This window comes from Cylas formicarius, unplaced genomic scaffold (genome assembly GCF_029955315.1).
Source record: "Cylas formicarius isolate icCylForm1 unplaced genomic scaffold, icCylForm1.1 PGA_scaffold_10__41_contigs__length_53128322, whole genome shotgun sequence".
In the NCBI taxonomy this organism is placed as follows: Eukaryota; Metazoa; Arthropoda; class Insecta; order Coleoptera; family Brentidae; genus Cylas; species Cylas formicarius.
In genome coordinates this window covers 49,610,210-49,618,823 of record NW_026844214.1, presented here as the reverse complement: position 1 = coordinate 49,618,823, position 8,614 = coordinate 49,610,210, and the positions used below count along the sequence as shown (strand labels likewise).

Sequence of the window (8,614 nt, the reverse complement as noted above, 5' to 3'; positions counted from 1 at the left end):
CTATTTACTTGCATTACTTGTTGATTTAATATTGAATTTAAGTAATTAATGTTCGTTGTTCATGTTATATTTATATTATGTTCATATTTTTTTATTATTTTTAATTTAAATAATTAATGTTTAAAAAAAAACCTTAGTTAAAATTGACTATCACCTCTAAACTAATAGAAATCAGTTATTACAAATTTATTATGGTCTTTCCCATAGTGTGCCTGTGTATACACTCATAGGCTGGGGAGGTCTCAAGAGTTCATCGTTTGACCCGTTGAATCGGCTTCAGAAGCGTATTCTTAAAATTATTGGATTAAAGAAACAAGATGCAGAGAGACCCCTACTATCACCAGTATCAAACAAGCGTTTGTAGTGAATTCTATAGTGAATTAAAAAATGAATATATGAACACTCGTAATAAAAGTATTATTTTAACGCTAAGCTATGTGTATTACGCAGTAATAGTATATTATGCAACAAGTGCGGTAAACGGTATTTGAGTCACGAGTTTATTTGGCACGCGTTCCGCTAGTGCTAAATAAACTGGTGACAAAGAAAAAAATATTTTTTTCTACTCCCGTCTGTAAAATACCTAATTACCCACCGACCTAGCCTGCGGGAAGTGTCACTTTACCACGTCAATTTCGTTTCCCACGAATCCGAGCCGCTTCGGACATTTCCGGGATTTCCCACGCTTTGAATTTTGACGTTTGTCAATTCTGACGGTCATGTCAGTGAATGTATTCGTGTTGTTTTGCGAAAATGTACCCAAAAATTAACGGTCGTAGAAAAAGTATAGTATGAAACACGTTCGGTAATATACTATTTTCTACTCCCTTCTATAAAATACCCAATTATACACCAATCTAGCGTGCGGAGAGCGTCGCTTTACCACGGAGTGTTTCCCACAGATAGTCACTGCCGAGATTTGTGGGATATTGGGAACAATCGGATGTTTTCGGAGATTTTATCGCACGGCTTGAATTGTGACGTTTGTCAATTCTGACGGTGATGTCAGTGAATCTATTTGTGTTGGTTTGCGAAAATATACTCAAAAACTAAAGCTCGTAGAAAAAGTATAATATTCAATACGTTCGGTAAACTTTTTTAAGTCGCTCGTGTCTAAAATGCCGTTTATCACATTTGTTCCATAATATACTAATTAATGAACTGCAACACCTCAATGTCGACAAAAAAGTGCTTAAAAGAAGTTAAAAAAAGCATTAGAAGTGGTACAATGGAATAAGTAAAATTGAAAATATCTCTTTTTCAATTCGTAAATTATAAAAAAGATTAATATAGTGTGTATAATCGGCGAGATGCAACTCGCAACCAATAGTAAGTAGCTGCAAGTTATTTTATGGCCAACCTAGGTCGGGCACTATTTGCCCCCATGGGCCCTTACTGTGAAAAGAATTTTTTTATGTAAAAGATATAAATATTATTATTATTATTTGGTAGCTTAGTATAGTTAAGCCATCAAAAAATGTATAATAATTTGCCAGATTTTAAATGGATAAAGATCTACCGTCCAAAAACTTTTGAAAGTTGCAAGTTTGCAAATCACGGTAAAAGAGAGCTAACGGGCGGGGAGCGGCAATAAAAAAGATTTATTGTACAAAAACAATATCAATTTTTTATTACTTTGAAAATCTAGGTTACAAATTTGATATACACTTAATCGTAATACTAGTCAGTTCTAACTCCCTTTGGAATACTTTTTCCAGAATTTTTTTACATCGTCGTGGGCGTTCTTGTTTATCACCAGGGTGCGCTTTTCCTTGTTGCACCATATCAAAACACCCATCGACTGAGCATACTCTTTCAGTACGTTGAAGTCGGCCTGAAAATGTTGCAAAAAGTCCTGCCATATTCTTCCTGATATTTATCACTTTTTCATATGCAGTAGTTCAAATGTACCATGACATTACTTTTAGAATGTATTTTTATAGTACCAAAAACTTATAAGCACTACACAAAACATTGAAAACCTTTATACAGATCTGCCACAAACCTAATACATTCTTAAGATAATGAAAATAAATAAAACCGACCTGTGAAAGGAACTGACTATAGAGGACGCCTTCGTGATAAGTTAACCTATTTCTTTCCAGCTCCCATAGTTTAATTTGATCAACCACAGTGGGGGGTAAAGGGTTCTTTGCCTCTGTAGTCAGCATTTGTGGATGGGAATGCAGTTTGAGGTAGCCTATTATTTGGTCAGCAGTTATGCCTCCTCGGAGAGCTTGCCTTATGGAATCACGAGTAATTACACCTACAACTAAATTAGGAAACCTAAAAGGAACATAAATAGTTCCAAACTTAAATTTTTTATTTGTGCCGGTCCTACCTATACATGAGCTCAGTGAATAGCGCTATAAGGGCCACTTGGAGATTGGAATCGGTGTAAGCATACACCCTATAATTTGTTTCTACTACAATATAGCCTTTCGGAGTATCTTCTGTGAGGATAGGAGCATTCTTGTTTTGGCTATTGGTAATATTTAGTGCTAGTCTAGTAGGATAAAAGCGACCTGCTTTCCTCTACAAAATTAGGTTAAAAGAAAACTTGTACTTTAAAACAATGAATTTTCTACCTTTCTTTGGTACACCAAGCCGAACTCTCGCAAATGTTGCAAAAATACTAGTAAATTAGGGCCCATACCCTCTGTACTGTAATCCTACAGAGTCAGTTTGTAAGAGCAGTTACAAAAATTGAAATAAAAAAAAATTACTTACCTTACCCAAAGTACTGAAACTTAACTGAAACAAAAAAGTTAAACATTCTACTAAATCGAGCCCTCTTTGTTCCACAGTGTCCAGGTATTGCAGTATAAAGTGCCATACTTGGGCATGCCTATCTAGTAATAAAAATTGAAATCCCTGTCTGGTTATGACAGGGCTTCCATCTTCTTCGTCTCTAAAAAATTAAGTTTCTAATTTAGTCATGAAGTCATTTATTGAAAGACTTCTTCTCACCGCCTCATGAGACCAGCATGAAGCAAAATCCTTACGGCATCAGCTGAGATGCCTTCTTGCTGCTGTGATCCAACCATATAATGCAAAACGCACTCCCATCTTTCTGATGAGTAGGCATCTAGAAAATTGATGTCTCTAGCTTTGCTATCAACTTCTAAAGCAGAAGACATACTCCAAGGTTTCCCACTGAAAATTTAATTTTGAATCAAACAATATATACAAAAACCTAAAGCTAAGTATATTATTAACTCACCCTCCTAACAAGGCGATCTTGAGGTTCTTTTTAAAAGTAGGGGACAGTATCCAACCCATAAGACCACCTTGTATGGTAGCTTCGAGCCATACAGACAATTCTGTTAATACTTTACTAACATAGTTATGCTCCCTAAAAAAATTGGTTGTAAGACTTCCATCACATTTACTACAAATTCAGCAACTACTTTGAATACACCTGCGATCCCCATGAAGCAACCACTGCTTGGGGTACTGGCTGCTCAACAAACAAAATTCTAATAACATATTGTCTTGCTAATTCCGGTAATTCTCTGTAAACAGCTAGACATATTGACGGATGATTGTAAAGCCGCTCAAGAATCTTCCGAGGCAAAGTTTTCAAATAATCATAAAGATTTTTGCACTCTAAATTACTTTGTACAATCAACGATGCGCTGTCCTCTTTTGAAGATCCTATGCCATTGTCTGCCATTTAAGTAAGTTTCCAAAATCCGTATTCGGAATTTTTTTTGAATTTCAATTTGAGCACCACCATTTATAGGTTAGGGGAATGAAAACTTTTTTACCGTCATATAGATTAACTACTCCTGATTGTGGCTAATATTGCCTTAGTGTGACCCTTTTTCAAATCTATAATCAACTATTTTATTTTGCGTTTTTTAAATTCAAACTTTAAACTTCTGTCTAGACCTGTGCACTTCCACCACAGAAGTAAAGTGACCTTGTGTTTTTCTGATATCTTAATTTTTTCAGAGATACCTCTTATTTGTTCAAAACGAATTAATTGCAACACATTTTTGTAGGTTCTTTTTCATAGTTCACGATCCTATTTCATTTCTGGAAAAAAAAAATGTCAATTTAAATTTTTGGTAGAGAGTCTATTCAAGTTGACCGAATGATCCCTGCAATTTTGGCTAACTGCAGTAATAAAAAACGATACTGAATATTTGACAAGTGACGTGTCCAAAAGGTACAACGTCACTTAAAACTATTTAAAAATATGGCAATGGTATTGCCTTCGATTTTGGCTCAAACAGCGGAAAATGTAACAGAAAATGTTAACAAAACCGAAAGAATCCCCAGCACTCCTGAGGGAATGGCCGTGGCCTACGGGAGTTTAGTTATTATGGCTATGTTACCCATATTTTTTGGTTCATACCGCTCTGTGATTTACCATAAGGAAAAGGTATTTTTTGAAGATTTTTTTCCGATGTTTGTTTCAGGTTTGTTTTTTATCTTTAGAAACCTGACAAAATGACGAAAAGAGATGCCGCTATTTTTCCTGTAATTGCATCTTGCGCTCTTGTGGGCCTGTATATTGTTTTTAAATTGTTTTCAAAAGAATACATCAATTTGTTGCTGACGGGCTACTTTTTCTTCCTTGGAGTTTTGGCTCTGACTCATTTATTGAGGTAACCAAATGAAGCGTTAATCATTGACAGTATTTTTTCACATTTTTCTATTGCAGCCCCATAGTTAGCAAATTAGTCCCTGCTGCAATTCCAAACATCCCATTCCACATAATGTTTAAACAAGGGGAAGGTGATGCGGCGGAATACCTAATAGATTACCGATTTTCCACATACGATGTAGTGTCATTAGCGGCATGCTTATTGGTTGGAGCCTGGTATTTGTTGCAGAAGCATTGGGTCGCCAATAATTTGTTCGGTTTGGCGTTTGCAGTGAATGCAGTCGAATTGCTGCATTTGAATAATGTGGTTACCGGTTGTATATTGTTGTCTGGACTGTTTGTTTATGATATATTTTGGGTGTTTGGAACCGACGTTATGGTTACTGTCGCCAAAAGTTTTGAAGCGCCAATAAAACGTAAGAAGTGTGAATTTTTTTTCATGTCAGTGTGCACATAATGTTTGATTTGTAGTTGTGTTTCCCCAAGATTTACTTACCAATGGCCTGGCGGCAAACAATTTCGCCATGTTGGGCCTGGGAGACATTGTGATTCCTGGTATTTTTATTGCCCTACTCTTAAGATTCGATCACAGTCTCAAACGGAAAACCAAAACCTACTTCCATGCCTCAGTTTTGGCATACTTTTTGGGCTTGATGGCGACCATTTGTGTCATGCATATCTTCAAACACGCCCAACCTGCTTTGTTGTACTTAGTTCCAGCCTGTATTGGGACACCTTTAGGGCTTGCTCTAATTAAGGGTGATCTGACTGCTATGTTTAAGTAGGTTGTTGCCCTTTTATGTAATAGTTTTTCTAATTAAGTTGATATTGTAGGTATGAGGATTCACATGAGGATGATAAAGTCAGCATGGATGCCAAGAAGGAGACAAAAGAAACCAAACAGCAACAAACTTCCAAGAAAGTTAAATGATTTTTTTAAGTGTTAATTATTAATTGTAGTTTGAATTTGAGTAATCTTCCATCATGTTCCACTGTTTTTTATACCTACATATTTAAAAAATTGTGAGAAGTTATTTTATTGTTTGTTTTTTGGATTCCGAGAATTATAAAAAAGTATTTAATTTCTTTGTTTTCTTGTTAAATAAAATTGATTCTATGCATTGGGAATAGTTAGAAAATGATTTACAACTCTTCAATTTGAGTTGAGGTCAGATTATAGAAAATAGGGTTAAATTTAGGTGCTTTAATATTTTTCAATAAAAATAAGTTTCTTCACTTAACCTTTATTTATGAAAAGAAAAATGCAAGTATAAAATTTAAATTACACAGAATTAGTTACCGATGCCATAGTGATATCTGGCAAATCACGAATACCATTTTTATCAATAATCTGTACCTTAAAATTAGGCAAATTGATAATAAGCCTCTTGTGGACTTCCTGGACACATTTTTTTAGTAGATCGTAACCCTGATCTGGTGTCATATTTTTCAAATAATTTCTGTCCATAATGGACAAGGAAAAGTAGCCTCCGTACCCATGAGCTGCATAATCCACATTGGCTACCGATGCCAAGTAGTCCATGTAATACAATTGTGGACCGTCTTTTTCGTCATAGCCCGCCAATAACAAGTTAACCATATAAGCAGACTAAACAAAGAAAAAATTAGTTTAGATAAAACAGGATAAAGTTAAGCCTTTACCCTTGTACGAAGAGCATCTGCCAAATTTCTTCTTGTAAAGTAAGCAGCTTCCTTCGGACTTAATTCATATGTATTTCTCATTTTGTATAACTGAATATTCTTTTCAATGTATTCAGCAAACTGAGTGGTATCCCCGGCCTCTCCAGAAACAGCCATGACAAGCTTATTTGATAACTTATAAAGTTTATTTTCATCTGAAGGAATCATCACAAATTTGATTGCATTTTATATTCATTACAAAATTTAAAAGAAAATGATTTACCTGATTTCATAACCATTATGCTGTTCGCTGCAGTTCTATCCGCGGCAATTAAAACAAAATCATTAAATCTGATGCCTAATAAGCACTCCATGATACGTTTTTAGTTTTTATTTGAAACGAAATTCGTAAATGTCTTTTCAATAGTTAATAGATTTTTTTACAGGTTATGTTGCTATTAAATTCAGGCAGTCATCATAAATGCGGCGATGTCAATTCGTGTACCTTTTCATAGGAAACTCCGTTGAAATGTAATATTTCAATTGGTTTAGATCGATATTTAACAATTTTGTCTATAATGAACGCTCATTTTTTTAATTTGCAAATTACATCAATTCATTTCACTTTAAAAACTTGATTTTTAATATAGCTTACCTAACTATTTTAAATAACCCTAGCTAGTATTCTATGCCATTCGATCTTTTGTGTTGGTAATTGAAAGGGAGTTTCACAATTTTGAAATTTCTAACTTTATCTAAATAATCACATATTTTAAAAGTGAGTATTTGGGTTCTGGTTGAAGTTAATATACTTTACAGTTAAAATAAGTCCATATTTCTTAAAATGTTGTGAATAATCCCAAAATATATATTTCTAACCTCTTTTTAGGTTATTCAAAACAATGGCCAAGTCCAAAAATCATACAAACCACAATCAAAGTGAGTGAATCATTATAAACTATATAAATTAAATACCGTTGCAATGTATATCTTTTAGATCGCAAAGCTCATCGAAATGGAATTAAAAAACCAAAGAGGTTTTTACATGAGTCTACCCTAGGGGTTGGTTCCTGCCATGGGCGGTTATTTCATTCTTTAAATTTTTACTTTTTTTAGATGGACTCCAAATTTTTGAAGAATCAGCGATTCTCAAAACGGCATAATTTGAGCACAAAACAACAACTTAAAAGAGCTGCAGAAAGGAAAGCTGAACGTGAAGCAAAAGGCAAAAAATAGGCTGTATTTATCTTATTAAATTTATTTTCAGTACCATTTCTGACTGTTTATTTCACTGCGGATATTTAACTTAATCTAATTACAAAATGGAATGAATTATGTAGTAGCAAATAAGTATAGTAATGCACTCGCAAATTGGAATATTTCTGTACCGCCCAGTTTTGATTGTCCGTAAACCCTATCTACAAATGAAATTGGCACTTCAGCTATCGTGTAATTTTTCTGCCTGGCCCTGATTATCATTTCCATTTGGAATACATATCCCTTTGACACACAACTTTTAATAAGATCATCAAGCACATGTTTCTTGTAGAGTCTAAATGATCCAGTTAGGTCAGACACTTGGGGCCTTAACAGTAACTGAGTGAGAAAATTTGCTCCACGTGAAACTAGTTTTCTTTTAAAATCCCAGCCGTAAACACCTCCCACTCCTACATATCTAGTTCCAGTAACTATGTCATAGTCTTTGGTTTTTTGTTTTTCAATGAATTCCTTTATGAATTTTGGCTAAAAAGTGGTAAAAGTCAGGGCAAAATTATCTCATTAGGGTTTCCTATACACACATGATGACTTAAATCGGCATCCATAATAATAATAAAATTTCCAGTGGCATGTTTTATACCATGAATATAAGCTGTGCCCAGTCCCAACTTTTTCTCGCGTGGTCGTAATACAATTTTATCATTTCCGTATATCTTCTGCAGCTGCTGGGCTGCTTCCAGGGTGCCATCTGGACTGCCGTCATCTATGATTATTATCTCGAATAGATAACCACTGCGACAGAAAACATTTAGACGGATGATTTCATGTTTACTGATATGTTACCTTGCTGCTAAATGCTTCATCAGAAGCCAAATTATAATAGGCAGGTTTTCAACTTCATTGTATGTCGGTAACAAGATTGAATATTTATTTTCGGTCATGTTTAGTTCGAAAAAAACAATTTCGTCTCGAAGGAATAATAATTTAACCCGTTAACTACCTTTTCGCGATTTTTATCATTCCCTTTCCCAAATTTAAATCCTCGATTTCGCCACAACTCACACAATCACAGAACAGGATAAATTCTTCTTAAACAATTGACGAATTGGCCAGACACAGCCACGGTCACGGTTAATTAAC

At 34.7% G+C, this 8,614-nt stretch overlaps 5 protein-coding genes across 5 annotated transcripts; 2 read left to right on the top strand and 3 right to left on the bottom strand.

Moving 5' to 3' along the window:
• Positions 1 to 1,631: 1,631 nt before the first annotated feature.
• On the bottom strand, positions 1,632 to 4,081 carry LOC132708229 (general transcription factor IIH subunit 4). Its single transcript, XM_060680405.1, has 8 exons — positions 3,411 to 4,081; positions 3,224 to 3,355; positions 2,971 to 3,156; positions 2,731 to 2,911; positions 2,589 to 2,672; positions 2,342 to 2,535; positions 2,046 to 2,286; positions 1,632 to 1,834 (listed from the first exon to the last, which is right to left on the bottom strand). The coding sequence occupies exons 1-8, from the start codon at positions 3,674 to 3,676 to the stop codon at positions 1,691 to 1,693; spliced, it is 1,428 nt and encodes a 475-aa protein (XP_060536388.1). The 5' UTR covers positions 3,677 to 4,081; the 3' UTR covers positions 1,632 to 1,690.
• Positions 4,082 to 4,148: 67 nt separating this feature from the next.
• LOC132708230 (minor histocompatibility antigen H13) lies at positions 4,149 to 5,697 on the top strand. The gene is made up of 5 exons (XM_060680406.1): positions 4,149 to 4,390; positions 4,447 to 4,616; positions 4,673 to 5,031; positions 5,087 to 5,396; positions 5,450 to 5,697. Exons 1-5 carry the CDS (start codon positions 4,205 to 4,207, stop codon positions 5,544 to 5,546), a joined length of 1,122 nt encoding a protein of 373 aa, XP_060536389.1. The 5' UTR covers positions 4,149 to 4,204; the 3' UTR covers positions 5,547 to 5,697.
• Positions 5,698 to 5,849: 152 nt separating this feature from the next.
• LOC132708233 (proteasome subunit beta type-2-like) lies at positions 5,850 to 6,780 on the bottom strand. Its single transcript, XM_060680410.1, has 3 exons — positions 6,540 to 6,780; positions 6,278 to 6,471; positions 5,850 to 6,224 (listed from the first exon to the last, which is right to left on the bottom strand). The coding sequence occupies exons 1-3, from the start codon at positions 6,628 to 6,630 to the stop codon at positions 5,898 to 5,900; spliced, it is 612 nt and encodes a 203-aa protein (XP_060536393.1). The 5' UTR covers positions 6,631 to 6,780; the 3' UTR covers positions 5,850 to 5,897.
• Positions 6,781 to 6,906: 126 nt separating this feature from the next.
• Positions 6,907 to 7,528, top strand: LOC132708235 (large ribosomal subunit protein eL29). Its single transcript, XM_060680412.1, has 4 exons — positions 6,907 to 7,034; positions 7,146 to 7,195; positions 7,254 to 7,318; positions 7,373 to 7,528. The coding sequence occupies exons 2-4, from the start codon at positions 7,159 to 7,161 to the stop codon at positions 7,490 to 7,492; spliced, it is 222 nt and encodes a 73-aa protein (XP_060536395.1). The 5' UTR covers positions 6,907 to 7,034; positions 7,146 to 7,158; the 3' UTR covers positions 7,493 to 7,528.
• A 60-nt stretch (positions 7,529 to 7,588) lies between these two features.
• On the bottom strand, positions 7,589 to 8,576 carry LOC132708232 (dolichol-phosphate mannosyltransferase subunit 1). The gene is made up of 3 exons (XM_060680409.1): positions 8,318 to 8,576; positions 8,056 to 8,266; positions 7,589 to 7,999 (listed from the first exon to the last, which is right to left on the bottom strand). Exons 1-3 carry the CDS (start codon positions 8,413 to 8,415, stop codon positions 7,589 to 7,591), a joined length of 720 nt encoding a protein of 239 aa, XP_060536392.1. The 5' UTR covers positions 8,416 to 8,576.
• Between the last annotated feature and the right edge of the window lie 38 nt (positions 8,577 to 8,614).